The 20,999-nt window shown below is 38.8% G+C and overlaps 1 protein-coding gene and 1 non-coding gene across 3 annotated transcripts in view; one reads left to right on the plus strand and one right to left on the minus strand.

Moving 5' to 3' along the window:
- Window positions 1-4,557: 4,557 nt before the first annotated feature.
- On the minus strand, window positions 4,558-4,639 carry TRNAS-GCU. Its single transcript has one exon. It is a non-coding gene; the product is annotated as a tRNA-Ser (tRNA).
- Window positions 4,640-4,776: 137 nt separating this feature from the next.
- KNL1 (kinetochore scaffold 1) overlaps window positions 4,777-20,999 on the plus strand; it is a 75,995-nt gene continuing 59,772 nt past the window's right edge. For both annotated transcript variants that reach the window (XM_032343301.1, XM_032343302.1), the window contains exons 1-4: window positions 4,777-5,111; window positions 16,924-16,977; window positions 18,091-18,130; window positions 19,059-19,118. In XM_032343301.1, the coding sequence (XP_032199192.1) occupies window positions 16,943-16,977; window positions 18,091-18,130; window positions 19,059-19,118 (135 nt within the window). In that variant the 5' untranslated portion in view covers window positions 4,777-5,111; window positions 16,924-16,942. The remainder of the gene's footprint in view (window positions 5,112-16,923; window positions 16,978-18,090; window positions 18,131-19,058; window positions 19,119-20,999) is intronic.

Below are 20,999 nucleotides of genomic sequence, written 5' to 3' on the forward strand. Positions count from 1 at the left end.
TCTCATGACCCTGAGGTCATGACCTAAGCCAATCTAGAGTCAGATGCTCAACCAAGGCATCTAGGCCCCCTACCACTCAACTTTTTAAAAGCTAGGGAAAAAAAAATTTTTTTCACATGTTAAGTTCTGTGTCATTCAAGAATTTAAAAATCAGATTCTAAATCCATAGCTAAATTAGTTATCAACAGAAAGTTGATAATTGAGATGACTGGGTCTCTCGTAATAGTCCATTTTAGTCACTCATATGCTGTCATAATTCAGAACAAATGTAGCCTTTGTTTGTCCATCAGTAACACTTCTAAAGTGTTCATTTACTAAAAGAATCGGTAAACATAAATCAAAACATTTAGATAAGAATTTCAAGAAAATCAAGATCTTTGAGAAATCTAGAGGAGGAAAAATTTCTCAGAGTCAATGACCCAAAGAGAAATATAAAATGCTTACTGCCCTATAGTATCACAATAAAAAAAAAACCAATTACTTCTGTTTCTAATTCCATGGAATCATTGGTCACATCCTCAGGTCTTGCCTTCATCCATTGATTTCACCCTTTTGGAGTTGGATTTGATCCAGTTTTACTACTTTCTGGAAGATTTCAAATGGAAATTTTAGAATTTAGAAATCTGGGGCATTGCTCTTCCTCAATGTGATGAGAAGTTAAGGTGTAACTGGTTGTTTGCTAACTATCCAGAACTACCTCAGCAGAAGACACAAGGCGAGGGGATATAGTAGGTGTTACTCTCCAGTTCCCTGAATCTATTGTCATTTATTCATGTTGTCTTTCAGTTACTATAAACTGGATTTCAGTTTTTCCTCTATTGATCTTTTTTTTTTTAAGATTTTATTTATATATCAGAGAGAGAAAGAGCACAAGCAGGGGGAACAGTAGTCAGGGGAAGAAGCAGGCTCCCTGCTGAGCAAGGATCCTGATGAGGGATTTGATTCTGGGACCCTGGGATCATGACCTGAGCCAAAGGCAGACACTTGACTGAGTGAATCACCCAGGTTCCTTGTTCTATAGGTTTTTTGTTTTGTTTTGTTTTTTAAGATTTTATTTATTTGACACAGAAAGAGATAGCAAGAGAAAGGAGGAGAGGGGCGCAGAGGGAGAAGCAGCCTCCCCAGTGAGCAGGGAGCCCGATGTGGGGCTCCATCCCAGGACCCTGGGATCATGACCTGAGCTGAAGACAGACACTTAACCAACTGAGCCACCCAGGCACCCCTCTATAGATCTTTAATATGAAAACATTTCATTTTCAACTGAGTAGGCATTCCCAGAGGCTGTTACAACAAAGGGCATGCTTTCATGTGACAGAATGCAGCTCGGAATGATATGGGCAAAGAAAAATGTTTTTAGTTGGTGTCTCAATCACAAAGAATACCTTGATTCACCCTTGAACTTCTTCAGGCCTTGTCATGACTGTTTTCCCAGAAATGGTTTTCCAGTGAGACCATACTTCCTAAAGGTAGGAACAGACTGTACTCACTTCTGTCATTGCCTGCTCTCTAAAACAAGCTTTGCAGCACAAGGTCTGGGTTTTTCTTGCAGGAATTAAGAAACAAACTGGAGGTGCACCAAAACAAAACAAAAACCCCCAAAGGAAAACCAAATTCTTTGGATTTCAATTCTTCCTTCAAAGCTATGTCCTAGAAGGGCTGCTGTCCATCACTGGTCAGCAACACTCAACAGTTCTTCCCAGAGCACCTCATTCTCTGAACACAGTAGGTCTTCCTGAAGCTGGACTTGGAGAATGAAGGCCCACTCCCTGGCCCTGAAGAAGTAAAGAAGCTGGTATACCTTGGTAGCATCTTTGATTATGTCATGATTTTTCTCTTGTGGTCTTCCAGAGGGTGAGAAACCCTGCAGTAGTTCAGGATAGGCCTTGTGAAGAAGAACCCTGGTGTTGATGGAGAATGGTTTCCCTGATCCAAAGTTTGTTGACAAATTTGGGCAAGTAATCTAGATCTTTCCAAAGGTAGCAGCCATTTCTCTAGAAGTATCTTGCCCAAGTCTTGTAGTTGCAGCTGCGCCAGTAGGTGGCGCCTCTAACATTTTTACTGCCTTACTACAAATGTATCTTTCCATTATTAATCCAAGGTCCCCCTCAGCCCTTTTTTTTTTTTTTTAGAAAAAGTTAAAAGTAAGCACAATTCTTACAGGTGAAGAGATTATAGAAATGCAAAACACTGAACTGTCATTGCAAGTATCACTGCAATTTCATATGGAAGAAACCACAAATGATCTAAGCATGAATACAGGTGAAGAACTGAAGAACATAAAAGTGAACTTCCACTCACAAGTTTTTTTTTTTTTTCTCTAGACACTTCCGGTGCTTTATATTTTCAGAATTTCTACAGCTGAAGATGTTCCTTTGGAAAAGTAATCCACTCACTTTTTATTTGTACAGACTGGACACATTGATAGATCTTATCAGTTTTCCATACGAAGCCGTAGCCGCAGGAAGCAGACAAAACTCAGAGAAATGATGCAGTCTTGCCAGTCTTTAGAGAGGTTGCAGTCCTAATAGTCCATTTAAATATTGTCTGGCAACTGCTGGGGTAGTAACCAGGAGGCAGGAGGAGAGCAGCCCAGGAGTATCCAGGAGGACTGCAAAGGCCCAGAGCAAGAGAGAGTACATGGACTAATTGCAGAGAATCTAACACGGAGCTGAGGGTTGCAGGGCAAAGGGAGATTTGTTGATGGGGATGATGTCTAAGCCAAGATCTGAAGGAGAAGCAGGAGCCAGGCAGGCAGTGGTGAATGGGAAGGAGGTGCAGGGGAGCAAAAACATGTTCCAGGGAGAGGAGTAGGAATAGCATAGGTCTTAGGTATAGAGAGCTAAGCCTAGTTCAGAACAAGTGAATATTGGTATGTTCAGGACACTTTAGAAAAGTGTCAGAGGTTCTTAACTTTTTTGGTGACATAGACCTCTTGGGCAGTCTGGTGAAGTCATTTGGTTGCTTCTCAGAATGCTGTTTTTAAATACATAAAATTAAGTTTGTTGGAATACAAAGGAAATGATTATGTTGGAATACAGTTACTGAAATATTTTTAAAATCTGTGATATAATACTGTATGTACTTAGGAATGCATAACTTTACAAGATAATGGCAGATCTAATAACTATTATTTTGAAGTAGTGATGAGCAGGTAATGGAATATAAATGTATCTGTGATTTCTGTTGGTAACAAAATTACAGGTAAGGTTAATATTACTATAGTTCATTGCTTACCTTTATTGAGGGCAGTGCTTTCAATGATAGATTAGTGAAAATAAAGATGCACTTTTTCCTCCAACTGAATAACCAATTGAATATCCATGAACTCTTTATGAGTGTGTGGAACTGGGATAGTAACACTTCCTAATAGCAGGGTGGCAAATGGATTGGAGAGCAAGGCTGAAGACAGGTGTTGGAGCAACCCAAAGCCCTCAACACAGAGCGGCATCAATATCTCTAAGGGATTTGGATTTAAGTGAGGGATGAACCAGTGGAGCAGGGGCTTTTGCCTTTTCTCAGGGCCGCAAAGCTTGCAGAAACACCAGCCAGGTGCCAGGTTCTACGGCACTCTGCAGTGTGCACGGCCACGTGGGAGAGAGGACATGTAAATCATTTCTGCAAGGGATAAATGAGCACTAAAGGCTAATCTCCAGCACCATATTGGATGGTGGTTAAGACCCAGCAGAGCTCGACAGACTTGGATTACATACACTGCCCTTTCTTATACAGTTATAGAAACTGTATAACCTAGGACAAGTTTATCTTCCAGTGTCCTCATCTGTAAAAAGGAGTAATAAAAATGTCTATCATGATCATAGGGTTATGATGAGTTAAAGTGATGCATTTCATTGTGGTGCTGTAGATAATACTGGATAAATACTGGATAAATAAATAAATAAATACTGGCTAAATACTGGCTAAATATGAGTTGAATGAATCTGCCTGATTACCTTTGAAGAGGAGAACCCCTCTATTCTATTTCTGTCCCCTGTGCCTCCCTCTCTGTTTAAATAAAAGAACAGGCTTAACACTTTTCTTCCGTGGTTAAGGTAGCCATTTTTCGGGTTCTCAGTCTCTGGCTTCTAGACATTGCTAAGTTTCTGCATGTCGTCAACATCTTTTTAATATTTCCCAGTGTGTACTTTTTTTGAGCACGTGCAACCTGCTGGGGACTGGAAGGGAATCTTGAACACTGTTTTATAGTAGCTTTTGCAGTGAAAACCTGGTATGTCATAACAAGGACAGGTATTAAAAACCACGGGGTAAGGGTTTATGATAACTCAAGTTCCTCACTCAGAAGCTAGGTTAATTAACATGGAATTCTAAGCACTGTTGTTTACTTCATATAAAAAGATACTAAATCAAGCACACACATCTGGGATGTTTCTTTCTCTCGTGTTTATCTGCGACGTTAGAATGCTCCAAAAGCTACCTTCCAAACACCTCAAACCAGATATTGACCCTGCCAGAGTAAATCCACTAGTAAACAGTAACTGGAATAATCAAGTATTTTCAATCGCAAATAAATTTACGTCCTTTTGAAGCAAAAGCTACGTTCGACGAGGATGGGATTCGAACCCACGCGTGCAGAGCACAATGGATTAGCAGTCCATCGCCTTAACCACTCGGCCACCTCGTCCCAGAAACCTTCTGCTTCCTGGTAGCTATAGGGAGTAATACTGGGGGGATGTGACGCAACGTTATGGAGGCCGCCATTTTGTACGGAAACAAATATCTGATCATTTTTACAGCAAGTAATCAAAAGAAGATGGCTGCTGCCATGATGTGAGGGCTCTACAATGGGGTGGGACAAAGAAAAATTCGGTGGAAAATGAGATAGGCTTTAAGGAAATAAAATTTATATACAGAGCAGGAGGAAGGCAGTTTGTTTAAAGGAGTCGGGAAGAGGATTGCTCCGGAGTCTAAGGGGCGGAGCCGCCGCGTAGAGCGGTTTTGCGCATGTGCAACAGCTAGGCGGTTAGATTTGAATGCTTCCCTGAAATAGTCTGGGCGTAGCGAGGTTTGTCGGTGGGCCGCAGCTGACTTGCTCTCTGAGGAGCGCGCGGACCCCAAACAAGTCTGAGCAGCCTTTGTCAAGAAGCTGGACTGCGGTGGGTAAAGAGAATGACCCTTTCGTTCCAGGCTCCCGGGTGTGTGTGTGGGGGGGTGATGGAGGTGGGCATTAATTTTTTTCTGGGCGCTCTGAAGGCTCGGTGGTGGGACGTGGAGACGCTCCCTCCGCCCGGCGGCCTCCGAAAGCTCTGGGCCCAGAGTAGAAGTTTTTGCCGGGTTGTGGGGCTTTTTGCCTACCCGAGCCTGCACTTTGTGCTCCTTCCTCTTCCCTAGCACTTTTCCCTCCACACCTGAGCCCCTCCGGCCTGCTCGGATTGCGGGTCGGCTTCGTCCCGCCCCGCCATCTTCTGTCAGGGCTCCCGCACGGTGCCTCGCACCCCTTCCCTAGTGGACTCCCGACGGTTTGTATTTCCGACTCGGTCGTTTCTTAGCTGTAAATGAAGTGACAGCGTTGAGTGGTTTTAAGCGTTCGTCAGGTCGTAGTTTGTTTACTGGCAGCACTGAACAGACATTCGGTTTCCAGCAGTTACAGTAACATTAACAAATAAAGCCAGTATTAACCACAGAAGAGTTTTTAAAAATATCTCCTTGTGGCCACTATAGCTCGGAGCTTATTAAAGACTCTTTTTCTTGCTGCTTATCTCAATATTGAGTTTAAGAAAAAAAATTCTCAAACATTGCCGATTGGAATTTTAGAGATAAATTTGTCGATATGACGGAGAAAACCAGAGCAGAGCTTACCCCAGATATTAAGATTGAAGTTTGTATTTCATTTGAATTGGATCAATCGAATTCCTCAGGTATTTATTGGGTTCCTTGTCTTGTGCTAGGGCCGGGAGCGAATGACTCAGAGACCCTAATCTGGAGGAATTTTCAGTCCAGAAGAGAAAATGATTAACATTCACAAATAGCTATGATGCAAAACAATGTAAAGGATTATAGGACATTGTAAGGTGGTATGGGAGCACATAAAAGGGAGCACTGATTTGATGCTTTTGGCCCTGGAAACTAAAAGAGGCTTTGTAGAGAAAGGGGCATTTGAGGTGGAACTTGAAGGGAAGGATACATGATGGCGATGAGTCAATTTAAGATGTTGCTAAGTAAAGACTGGGTTCAGTTCTTCACTATGCGAATGGCTGGAAATGTTTACAAGATGACAAATAGATACAAAAATGTATGGAGTGGTAGTATCAGTGACATGCCTGATACTGAATAAGAGAGCATAGTAGAAGATAATCTAGATATTGATAGTGCTGTCTAATAAAACTTTCAGTGAAAATGGTAATGGTTTATATTTGCACTGTCCAGCATGGTTCCCCACTAGTCAAATGACAACGTGAAATGTGGCTAATTGTGCCTAAACAACTGAATTTTAAGTTTTATTTCATTTAACTTAAATTTGAGTTGCTACTGTATCAGATAGCATAGGTCTAGAGACCTTTATCAGTGGGCACAATGGAATACATTAACCTTAGAAATTGGTAGTGTAAATGCAGGAGTAGCCAAAGAGCCAGATATAAATATTTCAGGTTTTGCAGTCTACGTGGTCACCAGCATGGTCTCTGTTGCATGTTCTTCTTTGTTTTTTGTTTTGTTTTCTGTAACCCATTCAAAATGTAAAACAAAACAAACGAAACAAAAAACCCTCTTAAGGACTCTGGCCCAGTATCTGTAGTTTGAAGTGTTTTGGATTATTTAGACTGTAATTCCCAAACTTTTTTGGCTCATTGGTGCCCTTGGATCAAAAGAAATAACTAACAATTCCATTTATTAAGTCGGTACGTCCAAATAATTTAAAAAGTTATTAAGTTGAAATAAATTTATGTCCTAATGTTTAGTAGCCCTTTGAAAAAAGTATGCATAATTGAAAGAAAAAAACAATATTTTTATTTTATGCTTAAATCATCACAGTTATTTACTAATTGGCTATGTGTGCCTCTTGAACACTACACAACTTCTCAAATCTTGGAGTCATATAGGACACTGCCACCCTCATTTCCAGTACCACACTGATAAAAAGTACTTGCTTCATATCATAACAACTGCCAAAAATCCAGCTTTGCAATAATATATTATCAAAATGAATGTAATACAAAGAGGTACTATTTTGAGCTAGTAGTTCACACTGGTGCATGACAGATGTCAAAAATTGCTATTTCTCTCAAAAATTTAAAATATCCCAAGATACTTCTATGAGTATGCCGTAGAACCCCTGGGTGCCAGGTGCACAGTTTTAGAACCAATCAGTAATTTGTTAATGTGGCAGTGACCAAGAGTTCAACAATAAAAGCATTTTACAAATGAAGTTTAACATGGTGATCTGGGGTACCCTATTTCTGTTGATGGTGGAACTTACAGTTATATAATAAATAGAATTTTTTAAAAAGATTTTATTTATTTATTTGACAGACAGAGATCACAAGTAGGCAGAGAGGCAGGCAGAGAGAGAGGAGGAAGCAGGCTCCCCGCTGAGCAGAGAGCCCGATTCGGGCTCCGATTCGGTCCCCAGGACCCTGGGATCATGACCTGAGCCGAAGGCAGCGGCTTTAACCCACTGGGCCACCCAGGCACCCCAAGAAATTTTTTTTTTAAAGGAGGATTTCAATAAGCTTTGAATCTCATCACTTAATTAAATGTCAACTGGTTTACAGGTTAGACAGGAATGATGTTCAATGACTATTTCAAACAGTGAAGATGTCCAAGTGATCCTGATTTGATAGCATTTAATATTTTTATCTGTGAATTTTGAATATGTCACTGAATTTGAAAATATTCCCCAAAGGAGAAAAACTATGCATATTAGTAATTGTAAAAGTAATTTGAAATAATTGTTTCTTGTTTCTTAATTACTCATTTAGCAAATATTTATTGAACTATTATTTACAAAGCATGTGCTAGTTTCTCAGAATATAACGGTGAACATAATTCTAGCCTTATTCTAATTGAATTTACTGTTGGGGCACAGGTGGTTTGGGGAAATACCAGGAATAATTGATTTACATAACAGACTTTGAGATTGCAGTTTTGGTAATGTTACAAAAGAGACATACAGGGCGCCTGGGTGGCTCAGTGGGTTAAAGCCTCTGCCTTCGGCTCGGGTCATGGTCCCAGGGTCCTGGGATTGAGCCCCACATCGGGCTCTCTGCTCGGCGGGGAGCCTGCTTCCTCCTCTCTCTCTGTCTGCCTCTCTGCCTACTTGTGGTCTCTGTCTGTCAAATAAATAAATAAAATATTAAAAAAAAAAAAGAGAGACATACATAGTGCTACAAAAAGTGTTTTTCTTGGCTTTTTTTTTTTGCCAAGAGAGAATAGCAAATATAAATTCAGTGGCTCAGTAAAGAGCTTTGTGTGTACAGGAACAAGTGTGTACAGGAATATTCAGTGTGGCTAGAATAATAAGGAAGACAGTGGCATGAGATGAATGTGAAGTCTGAAAGGCAAGTAGAGGCCAGATCTTAGAGAGCTTTAAAATCCTGGTGAAGAGTTCATTCTCATTACCATGGAAAGCCATTGGAAGCCATTAAATGGTTTTAAGTAAGGAGTTTCTTAAACGTGACTTATGTTTAAGAAGGTAACTGTCTATGTAGAGAAGGGCCTATGGAAGATAAGAGTAAAAGTAGGGAGACCATTGAGGTGAATATTGCAGTAGTTTACATGAGAGATAATGATAGCTTGAAACTATGATGAAGGCACTGAAGATAGCAGTGAATGCATTTGGGCTATATATTGGAAATAGAACTACTGAGATTTGGTGATGAACAGAATTGGAAATAGGTGTCATACTTGTTTGATCTCAGAGGGAAATCATCAAAGTCACCATTAAGTTGATGTTTGCTATTGGTTTAAAAAATTTTTTTTCTAAATTTTAATTTTTTAAAATTTTATTTAAATTCAATTAACACATAGTATGTTACTAGTTTCAGAGTAGAGTTCAGTGATTCTTCAGTTGTATATAATACCCAGTGCTCATTGTATCACATGCTCTCCTTAATGCCTGTCACCCAGTTATCCTATCCCACCTGCCCATAGCAACCCTCAGTTTTTATCCTATGGTTAAGAGTCTCTTATGGTTTTCTCCCTCTCTGATTTCATCTTGTTTTATTTTTGCCTCTGTTTGCCTATGCCCCTTTGTTTTGTTTCTTAAATTCCACATGGGTGAAATCGTATGATAATGGTCTTTGTCCAGTTGACATATTTCGCTTAACATAATACCCTCTAGTTCTATCCACATCATTCCAAATGGCAAGATTTCATTTTTTTGATGGCTGAGTAGTATTTCAGTGTGTGTGTGTGTGTGTGTGTGTGTGTGTGTGTATACCACATCTTCTTTATCCATTCATCTGTTGGTGGACATCTGGGCTCTTTCCATAGTTTGGCTATTGTGGACACTGCTGCTATAAACATCGGGATGCAGTTGCCCTTTCAGATCACTACATTTGTTATCTTTGAGGTAGATAACTACTAGTGCAATTGCTGGGTCATAGAGTAGCTCTATTTTCAACTTTTCAAGGAATCTCCATTCTGTTTTCCAGAGTGGCTGTACCAGCTTGCATTCCCACCAACAGTGTAAAGGGTTCCCCTTTCTCCACATCCTTGCCCTCATTTGTTGTTTCCAGACTTGTTAATTTTAGCCATTCAGACTGGTGTGAAGTGGTATCTCATTGTGGTTTTGATTTGTATTTCCCTGATACCAAGTGATGTTGAGCATCTTTTCATGTGTCTGTTGGCCATTGTATGTCTTCTTTGGAGAAATGTCTGTTCATATCTTCTGCCCATTTCTTGAAGGCATTTTTTCTTTTTTGGTGTTGTTTGTTTTGGTGTTGAGTTTGATGAGTTCTTTATAGATTTTGGACAGTAACCCTTTATCTGATAAGACATTTGCAAATACCTTCTCCCATTCTGTTGGTTGCCTTTTGGTTTTGTCAACTGTTTCCTTTGCTGTGCAAAAGCTTTTTATCTTGATGAAGTTCCAATAGTTCATTTTTGCCTTTGTTTCACTTGCCTTTGGAGATGTGTCTGTCAAGAAGTTGCTGCGGCCAAGGTCAAAGAAGTTGCTGCCTGTGTTCTCCTCTAGGATTTTGATGGATTCCTGTCTCGCATTTAGGTCTGTCATCCATTTTGAGTCTGTTTTTGTGTATGGTGTAAGGAAATGATCCAGTTTCATTCTTCATGTGGTTGGTTGTTCAGTTTTCCCAACATGATTTGTTGAAGAGAGACTGTCTTTTTTCCTTTCGATATTCTTTCCTGCTTTGTTGAACATTAGTTGACTGTAGGGTTGAGGGTCCCTTTCTGGGTTCTCTATTCTGTTCCATTGATCTGTGTGTCTGTTTTTAGGCCAGAACCATACTTCTTGATGATTACAGATTTGTAATAGAGCTTGAAGGCTGGAATTGTGTTGCCTTCCGCGTTGGTTTTCTTTTTCAACATCGCTTTGGCTATATGGGGTCTTTTCTGATTCCATATAAATTTTAGGATGATTTTTTCCAGCTCTGTGAAAAATGTTGATAACAGGGATTGCACTGAATGTATAGATTGCTCTGGGTAGCATAGACTTAACAATATTTTTTCTTCTAATCTAATCCATGAGCATGGGACATTTTTCCATTTCTTTGTGTGTTCCTCAATTTCTTTCATGAGTGTTCTGTAGTTTTCAGAATACAGATTCTTTGCCTCTCTGGTTAGGTTTATTCCTAGGTATTTTATGGGTTTTGGTGCCATTGTAAATGGGATCAATTCCTTAATTTCTCTTTCTTCTGTCTCATTCTTAGTATATAGAAATGCAACTGATTTCTGTGCTTTGATTTTATATCCTGTCTCTTTGCTGAATTGCTGTATAAGTTCTAGCAATTTGGGGGTGGGATATTTTGGGTTTTCCACAGAGAATCATGTCATCTACAAAGAGTAAGAGTTTGACTTCTTTGCTGCTTCGGATGCCTTTTGTTTGTGTTGTCTGATTGCAGAGAGTAGGACTTCTAGTACCATGTTGAACAACAGTGGTGAGGGTGGATCATCCCTGTCATGTTCCTGACCTTAAGAGAAAAGTTCTCAGCTTTTCACTGTTGAGAATGATATTTGCTGTGGGTTTTTCATATATGGTTTTTATGATATTGAGGTATGTTCCTTCTATTCTTACACTGTGAAGAGTTTAATCAAGAATGGATGCTGTACTTTTTTTATTTTTAAGATTTTATCTATTTATATGACAGAGAGAGACAGCCAGAGAGGGAACACAAGAGGGGGAGTTGGAGAGGGAAAAGCAGGCTTCCCAATGAGCAGGGAGCCCCATGTGGGGCCCGATCCTAGCACCTTGGGACCATGACCCGAGCCAAAGGCAGATGCCCAACGGCTGAGCCACCCGGACGCCCCATGGGTGCTGTACTTTGTCAAATGCTTTTTCTGCATCTATTGAGAGGATCATATGGTTCTTGTCTTTCATTAATGTGTATGTCACATTGATTAATTTGCATATGTCGAACCAACCTTGTAGCCCAGGAATAAATCCCACTAGGTCATGGTGAATAATACTTTTAATATACTGTTGGATCCTACTGGCTAGTATCTTGGTGGGAATTTTGGCATCCATGCTCATCAGAGATATTGGTTTATAATTCTCCCTTTTGGTGGGGTCTTTGTCTGGTTTTGGGATGAAGGTAATGGTGACCTCGTAGAAAGAGTTTGGGCATTTTCCTTTCATTTCTGTTTTTTGAAGCAGCATCAGAAGAATAGGTATTAATTTTCTTTAAGTGTTTGGTAGAATTCTCCTGGGAAGCCATCTAGCCCTGAGCTCTTTGTTGAGAGATTTTTGATTACTGATTCAATTTCCTTACTGGTTTTTCTATTTCTTCCTGTTTCAGTTTTGGTAGTTTATACTTCTTTAGGAATGCATCCATTTCTTCCTAGTTTGTATTTTTTTGGTGTTGGTTGTGATCTCTCCTCTTTCATTCACGATTTTATTTATTTGGGTCCTTTCTCTTTTTAATTAGTCTGGCCAAGGGTTTATCAATCTTATTAATTCCTTTAAAGAACCAGCTCCTAATTTCATAGATCTTTTCTACTGTTCTTATAGTTTTTATTTCATTGATTTCTGCTCTAATCTTTATTATTTCTTTTCTCCTGGGTTTCAGCTTTATTGTTGTTCTTTCTCCAGCTCCTTTAAGTATAGGGTTACGTTGTGTATTTGAGACTTTTCTTGTTTCTTGAGAAAAGCCTGTAGTGCTGAATACTTACCTCTTAGGACCACCTTTGCTGGATCCCAAAGATTTTGAACAGTTGTGTTTTCATTTTCATTTGTTTCCATAAATTTTTAAAAAAATTCTTATTTAATTTCTTGGTTGATCCATTCATTCTTTAGTAGGATACTCTTTAGCCTCTGTGTATGTGATGATCCCAATCTTTTGGTACTGGTTGAGACCCTGATTTGTGACTCAGGATGTGATCTATTCTGGAGAATGTTCCATGTGCACTCAAGAAGAATGTGTATTCTGTTGCTTTGGGATGGAATGTTCTGAATATATCAGTGAAGTCCATCCATAGCCCTTATTTCCTTGTTGATCTTCTGTTTAGATGATCTGTCCATTTCAGTGATGGGGGTGTTAAACTCCGCTAATATTAATGTGTTTTTATTGTTGTGTTTCTTTGATTTTGTTATTAATTGGGTTATATAATTGGATGCCCCCATGTTAGGGGCATAAATACTTATAATTCTTAGATCTTCTTGTTGGATAGACCCTTTAATTATGATATAGTATCCTTCCTCATCTCTTATCACAGACTTTGGTTAAAAATCGAATTTGTCTAAGGATTACCTCCCAGCTTTTTTTTAATGTCCATTAGCATGATAAACTATTTTCTACCTTCTCACTTTCAATCTGGAAGAATTTTTGGGTCTAAAATGAGTCTCTTACAGATAACATATCAGTGGGTCTTGCTTTTTTTTTTTAAATCTAATTTGATAACCTATGTCTTTTGATTGGGACATTTAGCCTATTTACCTTCAAGGTAACTATTGAAAGATAGGAATTTAGTGCCATTGTATTGCCTGTAAGGTGACTGTTACTCTATACTGTCTCTGTTCCTTTCTGGTCTATGTTACTTTTGGTTCTCTCTTTGCTTAGAGGACCCCTTTCAGTACTTCTTATAGGGCTGGTTTGGTGATTACAAGTTCTTTTAGTTTCTGTTTGTCCTGGAAGCTTTTTATCACTCCTTCTATTTTGAATGATAGCTTAGCTGGATAAAGTATTCTTGGCTGCATATTTTTCTCATTTAGCACCCTCAATATATCATGCCAGTCCTTTCTGGCCTGCCATGTCTCCATGGATAGGTCTGCTGCCAATTTAATGTTTCTACCGTTACAGGTTACAAACCTCTTGGTCCGAGCTGCTTTCAGGATTTTCTCTTTGTCTCTGAAGTTTGCAAGCTTCACTATTATATGTCCAGGGGTTGCTATATTTTTATTGATTTTGAGTGGGGTTCTCTGTGCCTCCTGGACTTGAATGCCTGTTTCCTTCCCTGATTAGGGAAGTTCTCAGCTATGATTTGCTCCAATATACCTTCTGCCCCACTCTCTCTTTCCTGTTCTGGGATCCCAGTTACTCTAATACTGTTTTGCTATATGGTATCATTTATCTCTCGAATTCTTCCCTTCTATTCCATCCAGTAGCTGTTTATCCTTTTTTCCTCAGCTTTGTTATTCTCCATTGTTTGGTCTTCTATATCACTTACTCTCTCTTCTGCCTCATTTATCCTGGCCATTAGAGCCTCCATTTTTTATTGCTTCTCAGTAATAACATTTTTTTTTATTTCAACTTGGTTAGATTTTAATTCTTTTATTTCTCCTGAAAGGGATTCTCTAGTGCTTTCTGTGCTTTTTTTCAAGCACAGCTAGTATCTTTATAATTGTTATTCTGAACTCTAGTTCTGTTATCTTACTAATGTCCATATCAATTAGATCCCTGGCAGTCAGTACTGCCTCTTGATCTCTTTTTTTTTTTTTTTTTTTTTTTTTTGAGGTGAGTTTTCCATCTTCTCATTTTGTCCAGAGAAGAATAGATGAACAAAAGAACAAAATACTAATAATGGCAACAACAATCCTAGAGACGTGTACCCTAAACAAATCAGAAGAGACCTGGAACTAGGAAAAAAAAGGGGGGGGATATAATCGGACAGGTAAGCAGAATAGAGCAAAACACTGGATTCTGTGTGTACTTTGTTTTTTTTGTTTTTGTTTTTTAGAAAATTAGATCCCAAAATTGCAAAGAAAGATAAACTTATATATGTACAAAAATAAAATACAATGAAAGGGTAGAATATAACTGTAAAAATGGACATTAAAAAGAAAAAACTAAAGCGATGAAAAACAATTACAAGAAGGAAGGGATATAAACAGGTAAATAGAACAGAGCAATACACTAGCTCCTGAGTTTATTTTGGTAGGTTTGTTAGAGGAAGCTACATCTCAAAATTGTAAAGAAAGCTTACATATATAAAAATAAAATGAAATACATTGAAAGAATAGAATGTAACTGTAAAGATGGAAATTTAAAAAGACTTTTTAACAAAACAAAAGAAGAAGAAAAAAGAGGGATATGATTAAATAGGTGGTTAGAACAGAGCCATACAATAGATTTTCAGTGTATTTTTGTCTGTTAGAAGAAATTGCATCTCAAAATTTTAAAGAAAGAAAACTAGTACACGTGTGTGTGTGTGTATGATGAAATACAGTGAAGGGATAGCATGTGACTGTAAAAATGAAAATTAAAAAAGATTATAAAAAGGAGTTGATTTAAAAATTGGTTGAAAAAAGAAGAAAAAAATTGTAAAAAAGAAAAAAGATTTAAAAAATTAAAGTTGAGGGACGCCTGGGTGGCTCAGTTGGTTAAGCAGCTGCCTTCGGCTCAGGTCATGATCCCAGCATCCTGGGATCGAGTCCCACATCGGGCTCCTTGCTCCGCAGGGAGCCTGCTTCTGACTCTACCTGCCACTCTGCCTGTGCTCGCTCTTGCTCTCTCTCTCTCTCTCTGACAAATAAATAAATAAAATCTTTAGTTATTCAACTTTATTTTTTTTTTTTTAAAGAATCATGGGGAAAAAGCCATGACTTCCGTGTGCTGTATTCCCCTAGCACTGGTATTTTGCAGTTCTCATTGATCAGTAAACTTGGTCTTGGCTGGATGTTCTTACTGATCTTTTGGGAGAGGGGCTTGTTGCATTGATTCTCAAGTGTCTTTGCCCAGGTGGAATTGTACTGCCCTTGGCAGGGGCCAGGCTAAGTAATCTGCTCCATTTTGCTCTCTCTAGCTTTTGTTCCCTAAAGGCTTTCTGTGCAGCTTTAGAGGATGGAAATGAAAAGGGCGACCTCCTAATCTCCAGCCCAAGAGCCAAAGACTTGGGCCCCACTCTTCAGTAAGCCCTCAGAGAAAACCAGTCAATCACTCCTGTCTCCCTGGTCTCTGGCCGCACTCCATGCTCACCCAGCCTGTGACCGAGTGTTTCTGTCTCAGGCAGTAGGCCCCATTTGCAGTCTTTAAACCATCGGATTCTTGCAACACACTCCCACGCTGTTCCTCCCATGGGGTGGGTGGGTCTCCCCAGTTCTAATGCTTGTTGGGGCCCTACTTGAAGAGCAGTGGCCTGACTGGATCCTGGTTCATGGCAACCTTGAGCTGAGAGCCCACTCCTTGACTCACTGTTTGCAGCCAGCTTCCCTGCTTTGAATCATGGGAGCTCTGCCACACTCAGGCACCCTGGGTCTTCCTGTGACCCTGAGGATCCTGAGACCACACTGCCCCAGCTAGGGTTCCATCCCCGCTTAGCAGCCTAAGTGACGTCCCTCACTGGAGCAGACTTCTAAAAGTTCTGATTTTGTGCTTTGCTGCTGTATCACTTGCTAGTAGTCGGCTGACTGAGGCTCACTCCTGCTCCCGCCCTGGTCTATCCTCTCATATATTGCCTTGGATTCATGTCTCTGCACCTCCTACCTTGCAGAAAGTGGTTGCCTTTCTGTTCATAGAGTTGTTGCTATTCTTTTCTTCAATCTCTGGTTGAGTTTGCTGGTGTTCAGAATGATTTGATTGTTATCTAGCTGAATTCCTGGAACCAGAGGAAATTAAGGTCTCCTGCTCCTTCACTATCTTGGACTCTCACATTCAGCTGCAGTTTTTTTAATGTTACTTTTATGTCTTAAAGTTCTTTTGCTGAGTACTTATAGTTGAATTTTCATAAATATGTATATTATGTAATATAATTTTCATAAATATGTATATTATGCAATCCAGTATATTTTGATAACTAATTGATTTCACCTTGGGGTTAAATTATTATATAATCCATAAATTCTTATAAACTAGGCCAAATTTTCATTTGAACCATTAGAGCCATTGTCATCTGAATCAGTTAGTCACTGATTTTATCTTGAATATGAGAATTTTCCAGAAGTATTAATTATAATGGAGTATTTTAAATATATATATATATATTTTTTTTTAAGATTTTATTTACTTATTTAAGAGAGAGACAGTGAGAGAGAGCATGAGCGAGGAGAAGGTCAGAGAGCGAAGCAGACTCCCCATGGAACTGGAAGCCTGATGTGGGAGTCGATCCCGGGACTCCGGGATCATGACCTGAGCCAGAAGGCAGTCGTCCAACCAACTGAGCCACCCAGGCGTCCCAATAATGGAGTATTTTAAACTCAAAATTTCTTATGTATTATAGCCCCATAGTGTAGCTTTTTCTTCCCCTTTTTCAGTCTTCCCCCCAAAAGTAATCCTGAAGTTACAACTTTGCTATTAATGTCTTCATAGTTTTTAATTTCTTTTCTTTCTCATCTTTTCTAATGTTGTGTATTTGTTACAGAAAAAGGTTTTCTTCAAAAATGGATGGGATGTCTTCAGAGGCTAATGAAGAAAAGTAAGTTCATGTAGGATAGCTAAAAATGTTAAACTTTTTGTCAGCAAAAGATACTTTTCCTTTTAGAAACCTATTGATAACTTCTGAAATTTTTTCCCATTCTGTTCTATGGAAAAGAAGTAAGTGTCACAAAGTCATAGCTCTCTTTGCCATATCTTTGTGTTTATATATCTAGAGTCAGAACTAAGAAGGACTTTAGAGACCACCTCCCATCCCTTCAATTTAAGGATGGGAAAATTAAGGCCCAAGGAAATGAAATGAAAGGTCTAAAATTGGCATTACAAACTGGTGGTCTGTTTATAGTCTACAGACTTCCCCCGCCACTGCCAAACAGTGTTTTTAAATTATTTAATTAGCTGCTAAAATTTTCTCTTGAAAAATTGAGTGTAGGGGCACATAGGTGGCTCAGTTGGCTGAGCATCCAACTCTTGATTTTTGGCTCAGGGCATGATATCTGGGTCACGAGATTGAGCCCCACATGAGGCTCCATGCTAAGTGCAGAGTCTGTTGATTTTCTCTCTCTTTCCCTCTGCTCCGTCCCCTGCTTGTGCAAGCTCTCTCTCTATTTCTCTCTAAAATAAATAAATAAAATCTTAAAGAAAAAGAAGAAGAAAGAAAAAGAAAAATTAAGTGTGGTGACACTGGGCTCATATTCTTGTGGCAACAGCTAACCTGATCAGAGTAACGACTATGACCATTAGACCAACCCTGAAGTGTCCATTATCATCTCAACACCACATATTTTTCTTGCATCTTCTGTTTGGCCTCCATAAGTACTTGAATTTTCAAAACCTGATTTCAAACTCACACAGTAGTAAAACCAGAGTTAGAGTCTCTTGATTTATGATCCACTTATCTTAAAATTGTACCTCTGTAAATATAGTACATTATATTGTGCTGATTGTTTTACAAGAGATATTTTTAGAGTATACAATATATATTTTAAAACACTGACCTTCTAAATACCAACTTTTATGTCTTATAAATTTTGCTAAGAAACAGTGATGCCATGTGTTAAGTGAAAGCGATAGCCAATTTAAAAGCATGTAAAAGATGCTGCGATGATGGCTTTTGAAAATTCAGTCTTTTACTAATGTGTCTATAAATTTGCAGTGACAATATGGACAGACCTGTTAGAAGACGACATTCTTCGGTAAGAAACACTTGAGTTCATAATTATTACTTTTTATTAAATGATGAATGTATGTAGCAGGAATTTTGACTATAACATCACCATCCTACTCCCATTGGCTTCTGTTGATCTCTGGATACTCAAATATTTACCTGGTTACACAATTATATAAATACACTAAAATTTGTATTTTATGAGTTTCATGGTAATTTTATGAATTATATGCCATGTAAATGATACTTTAATAAAGTTTAAGAATATATTTAAATAGTGGAGCAAAACACAAAAAGTCCAACTCAAACTGATTTAAGCACAAAATTTATTGGGTTTTGAAATTGAAAAATCCAAAGATAGGGATGACTTTTGGCACAACGTAACTGACCACGGTTTCCAATAATATCACAAGGTTAGGATTTTCTCTCACTTTTCTACTCTGACTGGTTCCTCTGGGTTATCTCCATTTTTGTACAAGCCTCTCGCCTGATTACTACAGTACCTCTAGCTCTCCCAAGTTCCAGTTTCAACTCCTAAATGAAAAAGTGTCTATTTCCTCAAGATAAAACAAAAACAAAGGACTTAGGATTGAATTATATTGGCTCAACTGTCTTATTATGGGTCAAGTCCTCCTTCCTGAACCACTCACTATTGATGAGAGAATATCATGTGCACATTATTCTAGACCAGGGCTACATGTTGTGCCCTAGGGTTGGGGTGGAGCCTCACCCAGAACACATGGGATGAGAGTGATAATCAGGAAGGTGGGCAGGGAGAAGGGAATAGATGCCAGATATTTAAACCAACCACAAAGTATAGCACTGAACAATATGAATTTGAGGAGTTTTAAAGGTTTTCACAGAAAAATTTTAACATCTCTACCTTTCTCCTATGGTGCAATTTGAACTGATTATTAATATTAATCCCATATTTTCTTGAATTCTAATTTTTCTAGATCTTGAAGCCCCCAAGGAGTCCTCTTCAGGACCTTAGAGGTGGGAATGAAACAGTTCAGGTAAGTCTGTAGTGCAAATGCTTTATGGATGACTATTTTCGATGATAGTTTTAATAGGAACTTTATTACCTATATGAAGAGAGAACATCATAAATGATTTCTAGTTGAATGTGTACAAGTAAGTATTCAGTGGCTATCAGATTAAAATCCAAACTTTTTTTTTTTTTTTTTAAAGATTTTATTTATTTATTTGACAGAGAGAGATCACAAGTAGGCAGAGAGGCAGGGAGAGAGAGAGAGAGGGAAGCAGGCTCTCTGCTGAGCAGGGAGCCCGATGCGGGACTCGATCCCAGGACCCTGAGATCATGACCTGAGCCGAAGGCAGCGGCTTAACCCACTGAGCCACCCAGGCGCCCAAAATCCAAACTTTTGAGTAAGCTGGCATTCTTGATTTTTAAGCCCAGTTTACTTTTCTAGCCTTTCTTGCCACTGAGCCATCCAGGCATCCCACTTTCCTTTTTTTTTTTTTAAAGAAATATATTAGTCTCTATTAGTTTCAGTATGTACTAGGATGGTATTATTATCTATATTAAGCTCAAGTCCACTTGTTTTGTCTGCTAAGGTGTTAATAGAGAGGATGAACATTCCTGATTTTTATAGTAAGACATACGCAGTTATTAAGAATTTACATGGTAAAAGTCTATGTGAATTTTGTTTGTTTCTCTGTCATTTGCTTTTTGTATTTGGTATTTATGTGAGTATAAAGGTTTGCTCTTGTTAAAGAAGATGAGGGAAATAAAAACATCATTTTATACTCAAGAGATTCTCAGCCTCACTAATCATTAGAAGACTGCAACTCAAAACCACAGTGAGATATCACCTCATACCTACTACAGTGGCTATTGTAAAACAAACAAACAAACCAGAAAATAACAAGTGCTGGCTAAGATGTGGAATAATTGGAACTCTGGTACACTGTTAGTAGAAGTAAAATGTTGTAGCCACATGGAAAACAGTATGGTCGTTCCTCAAAAAATTAAAATAGAATTACCATATGATCCAGCAATTTCACTTGTGGGTATATACCCAAAAGAATTGAAAGCAGGGTCTGGAAGAGACTTATACCCCTGTCATAGCAGCATTATCCACAGTAGGCAAAAGGTAGAAGGAAACCAATGTCCATTGACAGATGAATGGATAAACAAAATGTGGTATCAATGGTATATTATTTGGCCTTAAAAAGAAGGAAGTTCTGACACACAGTACAGCAAAGATGAATCTTAAGGACATTATGCTAGGTGAAATAAACCAATCACAGAAAGACAAATATAGAGCTCCCCTGATTATTACAGTACCTATAACACCTGGGTGGTTCTGTTGGTTAAGTGTTTGACTCTTGGTTTCAGCTCAGGTTACACTGTCAGGGTCATGAGATTGAGCCCTGCATCAGGCTTCATGCTCAGCGTGGAATATGCTTTAGATTCTCTCTCTCCTGGGCACCTGGGTGGCTCAGCTGCTTAAGCAACTGCCTTTGGCTGAGGTTGTGATACTGGAGTACCAGGATCGAGTCCCACATCGGGCTCCCTGCTTGGCGGGGACTCTGTTTCTCCCTCTGACCTGTCCCCTCTCATGATCTCTCTCTCTCTCTCATCCCCCCCCCCCCAATAAATAAATAAATAAAAATCTTAAAAAAAAAAAAAAAAAAGATTCTCCCTCTCTTCCTTTGCCCTTCCCCCTGCTCTCTATCTCTCTGTCAAAAAAAAAAAAAAAAAGACAAATACTTTATGATTCCATTTACAAATTACCTAATCAAATTCATAGAGGCCAAAAGCTAGGAGATTGGACTTGTTTAATGGATATGGAGTTGCAGTTTTGCAGGATGAAAAGAATTCCAGAAATTGGTTTTACAACAGTGTATACCTACTTAACATTACTGAACTG

The sequence above is a fragment of the Mustela erminea genome, chromosome 5, assembly GCF_009829155.1.
Source record: "Mustela erminea isolate mMusErm1 chromosome 5, mMusErm1.Pri, whole genome shotgun sequence".
Taxonomy (NCBI): domain Eukaryota; kingdom Metazoa; phylum Chordata; class Mammalia; order Carnivora; family Mustelidae; genus Mustela; species Mustela erminea.